Source organism: Stegodyphus dumicola, chromosome X1 (genome assembly GCF_044657685.1).
Source record: "Stegodyphus dumicola isolate Sdum_Otavi_A_Nest chromosome X1, ASM4465768v1".
Classification (NCBI taxonomy): Eukaryota; Metazoa; Arthropoda; class Arachnida; order Araneae; family Eresidae; genus Stegodyphus; species Stegodyphus dumicola.
Genome location: NC_140780.1, coordinates 53,063,385 through 53,079,907, shown reverse-complemented (window position 1 = coordinate 53,079,907; position 16,523 = coordinate 53,063,385). Strand labels below are relative to the sequence as shown.

The following is a 16,523-nucleotide window of genomic DNA, read 5'->3' as shown; positions in this document are numbered from 1 at the left end:
CACCCAGGATTTGGCGATTGGGTCCCCTAAAAACCCCAGTCGTCCTTTAAAAGGGGGAGTATATAAGGTATTTCTCCCACCTTCCTACCGTGCCTTCAAGGTGTAGTGGTTCTGCACGCTGCGCCGCTATTCAGAGGTCCATGGTTAGATTCCCAACGAAAGCGTTTGCTAATTTTTCTCTTTCCTGCTGCCAAAAAATACCTAATGTCTCTATAAAGCAAATAACATGGTATCTAGAAAATAAAGATTAGTTTTCTGTTCTTCTAAGAGCAGACTGTCGTGTCAGACTATACACGTCAGTTGATTAGCTTTTCATCAGAAAATTAATTCTAATTTAATTCTAATCAAATAAGTTGATTCTAATCAAATAAGATAATAAGCATAATAAGAATTAATCAAATCAACTTATTTGATTAATTCTTATTATGCTTATTAAAGCCTGAAAGAAGCATGTCTGCGATGTTATCGTCATGCGATGATTTGTAGATACTTTATTTTTTACCACGATATTTTCGACGACGATGTTTTTAAACTGCGAACAAATTAGTTGATTTGATTAATTCTAATCAAATAAGTTGATTCTAATCAAATAAGATAATAAGAATAATAAGAATTAATCATATCAACTTATTTGATTTATTCTAATCAAATAAGTTGATTTCCTGAGTATTTAGTGTGTGGTTTACAAAGAAAAAAATAAATCCTTAAACTAAACAAAAATTCTAAAAGTATTAAATATTGATATTTTTAAGGGGCTTGCATCACGCCATTTTTTATTGAAGTCTACATAATGCGTTAGTAAGTGAAAGGAAAATGGCATACAGTTTATCTCAAGTGGAATGCATTATGTTTGTTAAGAAGCCACGATCTTCAGAATTTTTGTAAATGCTTATCTTCAGTTCTGGGTGGTTTAGTGAGAAAGTGTCACAAAATGTTTGTCACAATTCAAACATTCATAACCTTAAAACGTACCACAGATTTCTACTAAATTGCTTACATTTAGTTATCCAAGAATATACTACGAATAATTTGAGATGATATTAAAAATTATTGCTTAAAATATATTTGAACACAGATGGTGAAATTGCTATCTTTAAACGTATGAAAGCAGAAAAATATCTAAAATAGCTCACACATTTTAACTATACTTATAAATCAATTAAGAAACAGAATGATGCTCAGTATCCTAGTTAAAACTGTCTTCATTTCCCACAACATTTTGATGATTGATAAGTTTTCTTTTATCACATTAAAATTGTCTACCACTTGTGTTTGATCAACATATCCGTTTCATACATCTGTGATCCGTATAATGGTTGTTATTCTTTGTAATAAATCATGGCAGAGTACATGACGATTATACAATAATGTTTTATTTTTAGTCTGCAATACTAAAAGACTTTAAGAACCAGAGGAAGGATTTTTAATATATTTTTTTCAATTCATGTTTAGACTTTTTTTAATCGAAAATGAGCGCAGCTTAAATGACGAATATTAGGAAACATGTATTGTAGTTTCTTAATCCTAATCCATTAGCAAATTATTCACTTTGGTTAGAAAAACCAGTTTACGTGAGTTCAATTATGAATAACAATTAGTACATAAATGGAAAAGGATACTCTGAAATTAAGCAGAAGGATGTCAGAGGCGATTAGCAAAAATTAAAACCCTGTTTTTCGTTACGTTTACTTTAACGCTCATAGTTTGAATTTTATAACTCGAAAAAAGCTTCTTCCCTCGTCTGTTTGAAGCTTTAGAAATTATGTTTAACATGTGACTACGACACCTATTTTTGTAATGTGATGTACGTTTTCCACTGATTGGGACAGAGTGAGAAACTGTAAGAATATTAGAATAGCGGAAGTAACTGAGCATAGTAAAACATAAGACAGGTTCATTTCATTCGTAAAGAACAATATCGAACAAAATAAGGAACTTCATTTAAGTGCTGATTTTAAGCATGTAAAAGGCATTAAAAGAAAAATTTAAAAAAAAAAAAAAAGGAGAGAGAATTTTCTTTCTCTGTCCTTTCTTCTAAACAAATTTTCGTTTTCAAGAAGTTCAAACAACTTCGTACAGTCACTAGGTTTTTTTTTCTATTGAAGCAAGAGACGTAAAAAACAGGCAATGCCCTCGCCGGGTCTCGAACCGTGGACATCTCTAACACACGTCAATCGAGAACGTTTCCAATTACACCACACAGGCAGGTGGAAAGGAGGAAGAAAATACCTTATAAGTTAATATATTCGTTAACTGCTAGAAGTCTTAAGCGTTTTATAAGAAGCCTTATAGCATTACTGTCTATGTTAAAAAAACACTACTTTTGTAAATGAAAAATATCAAGGCAGTTTAGTTGTTAGAGACATTTTACTGCCATTTTCTACAAAATTATGTCATACGGCACTAAGAAATATTCATTATTGCTTGCTTACGTAAGTAATATCACCTCTGGTATAGAATAAATTTTAAATGCATTCCCAAAAACTAATTCTGCAACTACTATTAATTTTTAACTCCTATTTTACATTACATGAATTTATATATTTGTATGGAGTCAGAGACGTTTAAAATATTTTCAAGGCAGCCACATGAAACATTTGTTGAAAACATCTGTAATAGCTAAAACATAAAGAAGTATCTTATATTCTTCATGTTTTGTTACCATTTTGTGGGGGTTAGATGCAGTTAGAAAGGATTTCGTAAAATACATTATTAATGCCTTTTCGTATATCGTAATAATAGTTTTACAATTTTGTGTTTCTTAATAGCAAACAGATATTTTTTATTTCCAAATTTGGGATTAAATTACTCAACATGTTATGAAATATTTTACGAAAACCTTTTATATTATTTTGCATCCATTGTCTTATAAGCCATTGTTTAAAATACTATTTAAAGTATATTTAGTTTAAGTGTTAAACTCAAACAGAAAAGACACCGGAAAATGTTAATTATCTTTACAGAATTTATAAATTATTTTTAAACCAGTATATAATGGAATTGGAAGATTTTCGGTAAATATCTTTCGGACTACTTTAACGTAGCTCAGGAAGAACTATAAATGATTTTCGATCTAAATGCTGTTATTCTAAAAATAAAACCATTGAAGTAATGCATAGGTCAAGGTAGTGAGATAAAAATACCTTTATCATTTATGCTCGCTTTTCATTCATTCATTAGGTTACGTCAAATGGAATGGTATTATTCATTGATGAATTCCCCATGAAATACGTCAAAGTAGTCACGAAGAATGTTATGTAAGGAAATCCTGGAGCAAGTACTTTTTCATTTACTGAATGACGATTCTTATGGTATGTGAATGAATTAAAATCTGCACTTTTTGAAAGGAAATTCAGTTTTATTTAAAAGCGAGGGCCGCAATCACTTCACAGACAGTATTAGCAGCTGTAATTTTAAGTAAGAAACAGATTTATATATGAACATAAATATCTGTAAAAAATTTATATTTTTCTTTAAATTACTTTCAAAAATCTATTTTTTAAGGTTGCAGGACGATTTATTACATTAATAAATTTATATTTCTACCAAATGATTTATTATTTAAAAATATGATATTCATTACATATAAAGTTAAACACATACTCTGCAATCACCTGCAGCTGTTACTGCGTTCCTTGGTAAATTTTGATAGGCTTTCTTATCAACAAAATGTATATTTCATATACAGCGTCTTTGATAGAAACGGTTTTGAGTTAATGCTTTGTAGCTGATAGAATTTCCGAATTTCACGCGCTTTCTTAATTATTCACATCCTTTTCTATCAGGAGAAAAAACTATAGTAAAGTATACTAATTCTGTTTGAGTACTGATGTGTTGGTTTAGTGCTTGTTCCCATGGAGAAATAGACCATTGGCTCGTATTAAGGTTAAACATTTAAGGAGTTATGGAAATTAGTATCCATCTAGCCCATAGTACTGCCAAATAAACCGCAGGAAAACTTCGAGTCTTTCTGTGTGATGTGAATCTCCAAACGAAGCTCTTACATATACAGCGAGGATAAATTGTCTGGTAAATGAGATATACGTTTGCATGTTTAATAAGCAAAAAATGCGAGCGCTGAAAACGAAAATTAATTTGAGATGTGTTGATGCAGATCTTAAAAAAATACGTTTTAATTTAAACACAGAATTCCATAATTTTATTGTATGTGTTTGAACTGGTGCATAGAGATAAAACTTTGCATCCTTAATACATTGAAACATATCGGCTTTGTTGCAATAGGTTGCATGATTAAAAGTATGCTTTTTAAAATTAAGTTTATGTTCAATAGAAAATAATAATTATTTAGCTTCCCTGAACCGTCGAAACGTCACGTGAGGCAAGAACGAAAGCAGCGTTTAAAGCTTCTTGTATTTGTTTCCCATATAGCTTACGAGCCTTGTGTCTTGCATGTGAAAACATTTTCAATGCTTTGACATACAGGTACTGTTCTACAGGAAAATAATATTTGACTATCAAGGAAGAAACTATAAATTAAGATGCTAGTACAGTTTAATAAGCAAAAAATGCGAGCGCTGAAAACGAAAATTAATTTGAGATGTGTTGATGCAGATCTTAAAAAAAATACGTTTTAATTTAAACACAGAATTCCATAATTTTATTGTATGTGTTTGAACTGGTGCATAAAGATAGAACTTTGCATCCTTAATACATTGAAACATATCGGCTTTGTTGCAATAGGTTGCATGATTAAAAGTATGCTTTTTAAAATTAAGTTTATGTTCAATAGAAAATAATAATTATTTAGCTTCCCTGAACCGTCGAAACGTCACGTGAGGCAAGAACGAAAGCAGCGTTTAAAGCTTCTTGTATTTGTTTCCCATATAGCTTACGAGCCTTGTGTCTTGCATGTGAAAACATTTTCAATGCTTTGACATACAGGTACTGTTCTACAGGAAAATAATATTTGACTATCAAGGAAGAAACTATAAATTAAGATGCTAGTATAGTACAGTTTATGGTCAAAGGAAATAAAAACCTAAAAATAATAATCACCAATATGGTAACCAAATAAATATTAAATATTTAAAGCTGAACCAGAATATAGTAATGTAAAAAACATAGTAAACATAGTAACAAGAAACATAGTAATATAACAAAATGTAATGTACAAAGTAGTAACATAACAAAAAAAATAGTAAATGTAACAAAATGTAATGTAACAAAATTAATTCATACTGCACTAATAAAATTTCATTATTTCTTCCTAACACAAGTAATATCATTATATATATTAATAGCCATGAAAACTGCAACGTTCTACTTTAAATACGATTAAAACAAGTATGAACAAATTCATATAAATTGTTAGATAAAAGGTATAAAACGCGAGAATTATATTTTGATAGCCTGTTCTGTTATAATACTGTTTGACTAAGCAGACTTTATTTTACGAAATACATTAAATACGCTCTACTACAATATTAAGAAATATTTAGAATTTAAATATTTAGAATTGAGAATTCATTTACAATGAATCATCCGTTTAATGCTCTTAGCACATTAAAAAACGCAGTTAGTTAATATGATAAATGAAGACTAAGCAAATTCTTTTAAAATATATTTCCCTCTAAATTAAAAAAAACACTATTGCTAAAAGCGGTACTTTTTATCTTATTAAGTTACTGTGAAATTTTATTTAATTTTGTTAATGCAATTAAAATACAAAAACACATATTTACATAAGATTAATGCACAATTTTCGCGACATCTGTCGTTAATGAACTAAATTCAAAACGACTACGCAACATTGTTTACATTATCATTATAATATATACTAATAAACTTCTAAAACTAAAGTATTTTTTCAAGAACATTCTAATGGAATTTCTACTTTTAAATAAAGAGCACTCATAAGAGTTGCAAAAGACACTCTAGTCTCTAGAGCAGAGGATCTCAACCTTTTCTGCCCCTGCATTCTTTTCACCATTGCTCAAAGATCATCTCCCTCCTTTCCAGAACTCAAAAAATAAATATGTGCATTTATCTAGATTTAGATGACATTTTAACATGTCTTATAAATTAAGCAAAAAAAATGAAGAAAGTGTCGCAAATACCAAAACTTGAATAAAAGTAGTTTTTTTACTCATAAACTAAAGTAAATACTTAACAGCTGAATAAAAGGCTGCCCGCATCCTCCCTGAAACTTTAAAATTCCCCCCGGTTGCTAATCCTTGCTCTACAACTTAGTTTTGTCATTAAAAGTCTCGTTAAATTAAGCATTAAGCTATAAACGTTTATCTAACTCCAATATATTTTGAATAAAATGCTTGTTTAATCCGTTTAAAATACATTAAAGTAAATTAATAACAATCAACATTTTTCAAAAACTGTGACCATCTAAAGAGTTTGGTTTGCTTAATTATGGTATAGAGCGCTAGAGCTATCTGCCCCTAAGGGGAAGGTTTTTTTTTTATTTCTAACTGCGGGCACTAGCCGTGAGAGACGTTGGCCACTACTAAGGGCGGAAGCGGTGGTTACTTTATTATGGAGGCACCTAATAGCTGGAACACCGTTGCCTCCTACGAAGGGACAGACAACTTACATCCATGCCTTTCCCAGTATTCAAACTCGGGGCCTTCAGTACTGCAGTCAGTGTCACTAACCACTTTCCCATCTAGGCGGTCTAAGGTGAGGGATACAATCGTGGAGGACACTACGAAAACCCATGCAGCCAACCCGTTCGCCTGGATATCACCCCGCGTATTACTGCCAGTGTTATACATCCTTACTGTTTGGATGTTGGGGAGACAACACGACGAAAACGAAAATTCGAAATTTTAACAAGACTTAGTTTAAGAAAGGTACTAGTTTATTAAAACTGAAACCTCAGACTATTGAAAGTATATTCAGGTCATATTAAGACTTAAGTAAGTTAAGTCTTAAAATGATTAAATTAATTAACCGATTAAATCCTCTAAGATAAAATAAGCATGTTTGCTTTCAACTCGTTAGTCGAACGTGAATATTGTTTAAACCGCTTTAATTTCTAAAACATATTTGAGAAGTAATGCATTTCATAGTGGATATTAGGTTTAAGGCCCTATTGCCTATTACAATAATTTCTGAATTTCTTAAATTACTCGATTTCTGAATTAACTACAAAGAAGTATCAAATGATACCGCTAATAATCATAAAATTTACAGCTAAAAGTTTTAATCAGCTTCCAAGGATTAAGTTCTGTAAACAAAGCACATTAATTTATTAGTCATGCATACTACGTTAACGTTTGTTAATTCATGTTTTAATGTAGGTAATTCCAGAAACGGCAGAAAATTACACATTTAGCACACAATTTTGGAAAAGACACAAAGGTCAGACATGATCATTAGAAGATTTGTTGGAACAAAGTGTGTCGCAGCAAATTCAATCTTTCGAAAATTTCGATTTCTTATGCTAACCATTCCCTCCAGAAAAACTTAATAACTTCTTTTTTCACCTTCAGTGCAAAGCAAAATAAATGAGAATTTGGAATAGTTTTCACAAAATCCCGAGCATCTTTAAGGACTAACAATGGACAAAGACCACCTATTTTGCACTCTAATCAAGGCGAAATTTAGGACTAAATGGCAAGCAGAAGTTAACCTTAGATGAAACAAAAAGTGCATGAAAATTTTACTTTTTGCTCACCAGTGGAGATATACTCTTATCTCGAGAAACTAACGCTCGAGGTAAAATATTTTTCCGGACTAAATTAAGGTAGATCTGCTTTGACAGTAGATTTCATACAGAAAGTGAAACACATTTCAAGCATCGAGAAAAAATTTCTCCCCGGCCATGAATCCTGAAATTTTCTAAATTTCAGTACCCAATATCACGTCCATATTAATCAACATCTTTATACTTTTTAACAAATTTTCTTAGTTGAAATCAGTTTGATGTTATGTATATCCGTATTGATTTTAGATAGAAATCTTTTAAGATAGTAACCAGTAAATATTATTCTGTACAGAGCGATATTTTATAGCAGCTTTAAAAGTAAGTGAGAGTATACTATACAAATGAAAGAAATTAATAATATTTGAATAAATATCAAATTGCTTCATAATTATTTTCATTGAAAATCAAGTTATAAATTAAAAACTTAAAGTAATTATTAATTGTTTTCTCCTTTTTAAGCATTTAACGCATTAACATTAACGCATTTTTAAGCAATTACCGTATTAATTAACGCGTTTTAAGCAATTAACTCACTATTTTAACATTAATTTAACATTAATTAACGCATTAGAGAAACATATTCAAGGCAGCATTGTATACATGTAGTGTGTTAATTATCTTTTCCAAATAACATGTACTGCAATATTTACTTTCTTCAGAAACCAAATTCTATCAGCTAATCAAATTATGGCTTCACATTTCGGCAACTTAGCATTTTCCAGCACTGCTCACTGGTCTCCAACCAGGCGAATAAACGGGGGATGTCTGTACAATCACATATTAAATTTCATCAGTAAAATGATGTAGGTGGATAATGTTCATAAAACATATCAATTAGAATGGACAGTTGTTTTGAAAAACATCTGAGATGGATGGATTCTTAATTGAAGTTATGTTGCAATGCTTGCTGAATTTTCGAAAGGCGAAACGCAAAAAAAAGGCGTAAAAACGTTTTGGGTCTAATCAAGTTTGTCCTTAATTAAATGCTGTTAATTACTAAAACATTATGCATGTTACAGTACGTTTTTTTGTATTTCACACCTTTTATTATTAATTACAAATAACTTCCAGAAAAAAATGCATTAAATTAAATAGCAATTATTTAACGTGCTCTACCTAAAAAAAATGCCTTCCTTCGTATCCGAAATTAACAACTATAGACAATCAAATTTTCTTTGCAACCGTTTTTATTTCCTGCTATCCTTTCCATGTAGCTAGAGTTATTTTTAAGTCTTTTCTTCTAGAAACTTCTCAGATTTATTCATCTTGAAACAATTTTGATTCAACCGTTTGGTCAGAATTCCTTCCTGCCTTCCTATGTTTGACTGCCAAGATTCACTGTAGTTCTTGAACCAAAATATATGGTCTCCGTGTGCGCCAGAAAATCCCTGCTGGCCTTTCCCCATGTGGTTAACGCGAAAGTCTGTCTGAGTAACTCTTCGATCTATACATTCGCTACTGAACAATATTTTTGTATCTACTCCAGGTTTGTTTGCTCCTCAAGTGCATTTTAACACAATAGAAAGAAATGCCTTTGCATGCAGTAGAAATTTAGTAGGAACGTTGGTTAACAATATTTTTAAATTTTAAAATTATTGTGAATGTGAATTAAAGTTGCTTCAGTTAACATGCTTGGAATTAAAAATCTAATGTTTTCAAATTTTAATGAAACTAGACATTTATCAGAATTTTAATAGAACTTTAAGAAATATGTGAAAATATGCTGTTCGTGTTTAAGACAGTTCCCTTAAAATTTTCCTACATTCACTGAGTTTTAACATAAAATATTTTAAAGGAGTATTATTATCAAATTATCAAAATTACTATTTTAAATTAATTCATAGTTGAAGCAAATCTTTTATTACACTATGCATATGTTCTAGAAACTAAGATTTTGACGTTTAATTTGCTTGTTTGATTAAAAAAACTATACGAACTGGAATATTTTATATTTCAATTCCCCAGTATCAAACCTCATTACACTTACAATTTATTGAAAGTTTCCAAACATTTTGAATTATTTGGGAAAATATTTTCAAATAATAATCGTTCACGCCTTTAGTGATAGAGTTGAAAATATCAAATTTTTATTCATTAATATCAATCTTTATTTGGCATGTGAGGGGTACTATTATTTATTCTTATAGAGCAGTATAGTTTGGTATAATTATAATAAACATTCAAATAGTTCTTTTAGATACTATTAAGTATTCTTTCCATTTTAAACTATCAAAAGAAGTGTGAAAGAATTTTTAAAAATTATTTTGTTACTTAATAATGCTTAAAGTGAATGATAAGAGAACTTATCACTTCCTGAGGAAGGAGAGAAATATTGATTTCATTTTCTTTATTAAATATTTCACGCATACATAAATGCATAGTTTAAAATAATATAGTAGGACATGGAATACATGTAAATGTACAAAATTATCCGTACTTTATCATTAAAACGCTTCCGATAAGGAATAAATTTATAGACAAATTTAAAATAAACAAAATGTTCAAATAGATAAAATAAACTTTCTTTTCTTAAAATATCTTTCTTGAAAAGTATTTTGTTGTGAAAATGTAGATTTTCGTAACATGTTAATGCTGTTACTTCATCGCTCTCCTCAAAAGTGCTATTAATATAGAAACTGAAAACGTATTAATATGAAAGCGACAATACAAGCCTTTTATTTTGCCATAAAAGCATTTAGGAAGCTCGTTTCAAAATACAACCTTTGCATATAAGTGAAATAAATTTTGAATTTAAAACATGAATGTTTTTAGACACCTTTTCAATGCGCCTTTCTTTTTCATACCGGCACGTAATAGATTTAAGAAATAGCATTCCTAACATAACGAACTTTGTTTGACAAGTATCAAAATTCAATTTCTTATAGATATTAATTTCACTTAAACATTAATGTTCTTTGCCAATAGGGCTCAATGTGCTTTTCCAATAGTTTTATCTTTCTTCTTGAACAGTCACTATTATTCGTTCGCTCAGAAAAATAATTTGATTAATAATTATTTATTATCTAACTAATTATTGATTAACCAGATTTGGTGCATTTATCTATCTGAATTGTCTTATCGTTAGAACTTATATTCTTAAATAGCGTAGAATTTTTTATACTGTTAACTTTGTAAATAGAAACGTAGATCATAAATTATTATGGTTATTATTGCTATCATTGAAGATCTTATACATCAGTAAATTGAATATTACGAAATAAAATCTTTCTTAAAATAAAATCTGGTACTTTAAAATAAACTTTAAATAAAATCTGGTATTATCCACTCTGGGAAAGGAAATATAAATTTTTGGAAGTCATTTGTCAATTACGGGAAGTAGAGAACTGGATACATGTATGTATGAGTATATATATATATATATATATGTATGTATGTATGTATAGTTATGTGTGTGTGTCTGTTTATGAAAACGGAAGAAATTTCAAAAGTTGCGTATGCGTAGGATGAGGAGAGCAAAGAAATGGAGCAGAACACGCCCAAGAAAGTGATAGAAATCCCGAGCCAATAGCGAGTGTGGAGACCGGCAGTGCGGAGAAGATATATCGATAAAGAAAACCGAGAATAAATGCACAGAGAAAGTGAAATTTTAACTTGAGTTGTTACATATTCGCAAGTATATTTTAAACCAAGTATTGTAATATTTTAAACCAAGACGTAAACATGCTTCTAAATTTACGAGTTTTCAACTATATTCGTACATATAAATACTTTTCTAACATATGAATCTGTTTAAAAATTGCAGAACAATAAATAGAATAATTCGGATTTGCTCTGTTAATTCCGTATTTCGGTTTGCACCTGTTATTATGTTTAGAAAAGCTTTAATGTTAAAACTGTTTTGTATTGTCTATCTTGCATATTTTATTGATTAACTTTAGAAAGCGAAAATCAGAATTTTTAAATATAGTTTAGCTCGTAGCATAATTTAGATAAATAGTTTGCAAGTTTTTCGTATTTTGGACTAGTTTCGCAAAAAAAAAGTATTAATAAATAACTCCTTGACATGTAAATGAAATTTGAACTACAAATGAAATTTGAACTAGTGTAGAACTAGAATGTTACATCTCTAGTAAAGAATAATGCGGTTATTCAAGAGAAATATTGAAAAGGAACTGAAATGAAAACTGTAAAATAAATCTCAATAGGCGCTCTTGCTAATTATTTTTACCCGAATACCCGTTATAGTTTTTCTTATAAATCTCAACGAAAATAAAGAATTTAATTCAAAATATTCATGTATTTTATAATTGAGATACACCTATCATTACGTAAAAATTTCAAGATAAATTTACTCTTCCCATATATTTTTTATTCACAGTGCTCTGTTTTGGTGTAAGAACGCATATCAATGTAACGAGTTATTTCTTTCAATAGTAGGAAGCACTTTGTGTATGAGTAAAATACGTAAAAACAGATGTTAAAAGCAAATGATTACTCTGTACCAGCTACATGCTATGCAGTGTTAGGAATATGCTTTGTATATTACATCAATAACGTAAATGTTCATCAAAGTTATCGCCTTGGATTAACTATAAATTATAGCAATACAATGTACCAGGAATATAATTAATCAGATATATTATGATAATAAAGCAAAGGTATGAAGTATTAGAAAGCGCATTCATTGCTTTTAAATGGCTCAGTTAGCTAAGCTACTATAATTATAAAATGAAACCTAAAAACCTTAGTTCTTGATGAAATATGATACTATGAAAACCGGTTTTCTGTCAAACCACGTGAAAGTTGTATAAAAAAATATTATATGTTTTGCAATAGCAACCAAATATATGATAATAATGTGGCACTAATGCATAACTACTCTAAAAATTAGATGTATTCCACTAGAAATGCTTTTTACTTTAAAATTTTCATTTTATATAAATGAGGCATGAATTAATAACATAACACCGCCGGTAGAAGGCGATATTGTTGTGCTGGATTATAATCAACGTTTTGCAACTTCTTAGTACCTACAGCCATCAGTTAAAGATACAGATAATCTTTCATTTAAAATTATATCAGTTAGACTTTTATTTTCAATAAATCAAGGATTTCACTCTGCAGTTTTAATTTACAGGAATATTGGCGGAAGAATATTATGCACTTATTATAAATATTTTCAGGAAACTATTTTCACTTCAGAATTCAAGTGTAAGCAATTAGCAATTGTAAAATTAATATTTTATGATTTCAAATAAATTTTATAATTTCTGTTAGCTTAAAAACTTATTTAAAGTGAAGGAATTTTTGGCATCACCATGGCTTTGTACTTAATGTGTAACGACCACTTTAAGAATGAAATCAGGTATAAAACATGATATGCTGATACCAACTTGATTATAATACAAATTAAATAAGATTCTTCCCTATTATGGTTGCATTTTACCAAACTAGACAAAATTATTTAGCAAATGTTTTAAAGATTTTTAAATTTTATGCTCTATGATTTTTTTCAATGATGAAAAGAATATGAATATTCCCAAAATGAAAGATATATTTATGAATTAACCACTTCGTACTCTTTCAGATTTGGTTTAAAAAAAACGGATTGAAAAAGGATAAAATAAAATGTTATTCTAAATATTAATAGCAAAAACTCAAATTATTCGGTAATTTATAGTTAGCGAATATTAATAAGGATGCGATTTTCTTTTGTGTCCCCCCAAAAAAGAATCTTTGAAACGAACTCTGCAAGTCTTATTGAAAACATTTTATATATAATAATAACAAGGAAACTAACTCATGCTCTGTTCATTCATATTTTTCGTAATATATTCATATGAAATACAGAACGAAAGTTAAAATATTAACATATTCAAAGCAGTATTTTAAATTTTATATCTGTTCATGAATTTAATAGGCTACCATTAAATGAAAATACAGAGATTTAAAGGATATTTAAATATACACAATACGAAATAATTTAATTATTCCATTAATTATCAACCATCCCATTAAAAACCCATGTAATTTTTTTATCAATGAGAGAAATGTAAATGAACAGTCTTTCTCTCTAATAGCAAACTTCTAGAATTTTAAAAACTGATATATTTATACGACACATAATTGAAACATATAGTAATGTCATTAACAAAGCAGCAAAAAAGGCTCTAATTAATAGTTTATATCAAAACCGATCATATAATGCGCTAAAATCATCATGAAAGCATAAATCTTCCCGTTTCAATTTTTGTTTTACTTCATTAAAAAACTGTGATTACAGTAATTTCCTTTTTTCAGTATTAATTGTGTACCCTGCTATCAAGAGGGTTTTACGTCAAGAGTTTAACTGTTACTGTTACGCTTTTTACGTCAAGAGTTAACTGTTATACATAAACATCTAAAACATGAATGCTGGAAATTTTGACTTTTTTAATGTTTTTTGAAAAGAGTCCTGAAATGTTTTCTGCTAAAAATACAAAAATTTTCATGTACTATCTCTTTGAATTGAATTCGCATATGATTGGATTTAAATGATGACGGATATGATGATTTTAAAGGAATGATTGATAAAAAAATTCCATTGCTAAACTAATAATTTTCTGCTTTATCCCTCAGAAAATAGAAACAAGAATATGCCTATTTGTTGGACATACGATTTCCCTTTCTCATATGTATTTTAGCCAATAAATGTAAAATATGCGGAAAATATATGGAAAATGTAAGTTACTTTCAAAATTCCTTTTAAATTTGCAGATGTAGTAAACATCTATTTCTTAAAAATCGGTGCTTCTTATAAGAATTATATTAAAAGTCTAATTCTACAAAGTGTTTTTTTTTTTTCAAAATTTAAACATTTACTCTAAGTCTGCTTCTATTTCTTTAAATTATTCGCAGTTTTTGCAGATTTACCCTTTGTATTTTTATCTGTAAACAGTTATGGCTTTTATAATGTTATAAATGAAACTGGTAGGCTACTATTTTAGTATCATTTATATGAAATTAATCAAAACAAGTAAATTTTCTTTGACTTGGTTTTGTAGACTATGAGAAGAGCTTTATTTACGTATATGCTTAACATGAAAGGGAAAATCCTGCTGAGTTTTTTTTAAAGTCCACGCAGCTGCTTTTATTTAAATCCTGTGTCAGAAAATTGACTTCGCATACTGACGAGTTCACTAAATGTAAATACATTTTATTTTGTTAAACTAAAGACTCTACTATGTGCAGTTCAAACAAATTTCAAACAAAGTTACAATGTATAAATTACATCTGATGAAAACTAGTCTAGCTACATTCAAAATCTACGTTGCGCAAGCCTCATTGCGCTTCATTTGTATCTGTTTTTAAGTATTGAAATTCATAAAATAATTAAAAGACAATAACGTAGTTATACATAATAAATTTGGAAAAAAACTAAGTATTTTCGTTCTTTGAATTCATGTTTTGTTGGGATTTTTACATCAAAATCATGCATTTTTGAGAGATTTGAGTAACAAGTCAACCAAAATTTTGATAAATAAAAATTTCCGGAATTCGTTTAATTTTTCTCAAATTGCGCAAAATGTTTATCTTAATTAAATGCTCATTACTTTTATCATTTTAAATAAAATGTAGTTTTCAATTACTTCGATCTGTCACCTAGTTGAAAAGTTTACAACTTATAGCATCAAAATAAATAAACATTCGTACAAAAAGCCACCCCTGACACTGATAAATGAATCGCTTCAAAAACAGATATTTTTATCAAAAGCATATAAATAATTAAGAAATTGTTTCCAAATTCTTTTCAATTTAGCAAACACAGTGTGAAGGAATATATATATGAAAAGTGGAGAAAGGTTTACACATAAGGGATTATTCTGAGTTTTGCTCCTTCTTGAAAATGTTTCGTTTGCCAGACTACCTGGATAATTTTGCTAAACTTGGAAATTAAAATATGGGAATAAATGAATTTGTACTTACGCAGGGCGTTATACCGTCGTATGATATTCTCCAGGAAAGTGTTCTGTGGAGCAACGAGTCCTCTCCGTCCCCCAGGCATCTTGACATTACGATCCCGCCTGCTCGTTCGCGATCTAGGTTCACCCTCCGAGGACCTCCTCCGTTGTTATGTTTCGCGTACTACTATGCATTGCTATGCCTCAGGTGTCCTCTCTCTTCGTACGTCCCACACGTGTCGAATCTTGCGACTCGACGCGGCCATGCTGACTGAGAACGGCCTCCTTGTAATCCAATTAGAAAACCGACTCTGGAGGAATTCCGGCACACTGCCTGCTTCTTCGTTTACCGCCAAGGTTTGCCGCAACGCAAAGATTCAGCGCCAAAGCCTGTCGCCAACTGCCAATGGCCGCTGCCTCGCACGTTGATCGAAATCCGAAAACCGTCACAGCGAGGGTAATACTAAGGATGGCCCCCTTTCCTTTTTTGATTCACCCGCAGATTTACCCTTCTAACAGTATTTCATCTCTTATTGTTTCCTCGCGTGTCTGCATGATTAGAGCAAAACCAGCAGAGCGGACTAATTCACCAGTAAGGTTTATGAGATTCAGGATCATCCACGCGATTGAAAAATGTTTTCGTGGTTTTATGACTCAGTCCAGTTCCCGTTAAACATATTAAATTCGTTCATTAAAATTGTAACCAAGGTGAATTGATAAACTTTATCCATCTTGATTAACTGCTTTACGTACATTCTCTTAAAAGACGTTACTTCAAACAACTTTCTTTGCAAGACAAATGAAAGTGGAAAGTTCATTTATGTTTATCATTTGATTTCAATAAAAATGTACTGTTCTAAATTATAAGAAATAAACTCCAATAATAAAATAATGACAATAAATTTTTACATAATGAGACTCAACCTGTATAAAATTATGGG

At 29.8% G+C, this 16,523-nt stretch overlaps 2 protein-coding genes across 2 annotated transcripts in view; one reads left to right on the top strand and one right to left on the bottom strand.

Annotated features, from left to right (window-relative positions):
- Positions 1 to 15,938, bottom strand: part of LOC118182178 (potassium voltage-gated channel protein eag-like) — a 569,898-nt gene extending 553,960 nt beyond the window's left edge. Inside the window, exon 1 of the mRNA XM_085806948.1 lies at positions 15,608 to 15,938. Within this exon, the coding sequence (XP_085663074.1) occupies positions 15,608 to 15,686 (79 nt within the window). The 5' untranslated portion in view covers positions 15,687 to 15,938. The remainder of the gene's footprint in view (positions 1 to 15,607) is intronic.
- LOC118182177 (uncharacterized) overlaps positions 1 to 16,523 on the top strand; it is a 314,256-nt gene that overhangs the window by 163,205 nt on the left and 134,528 nt on the right. The window lies entirely within an intron of this gene.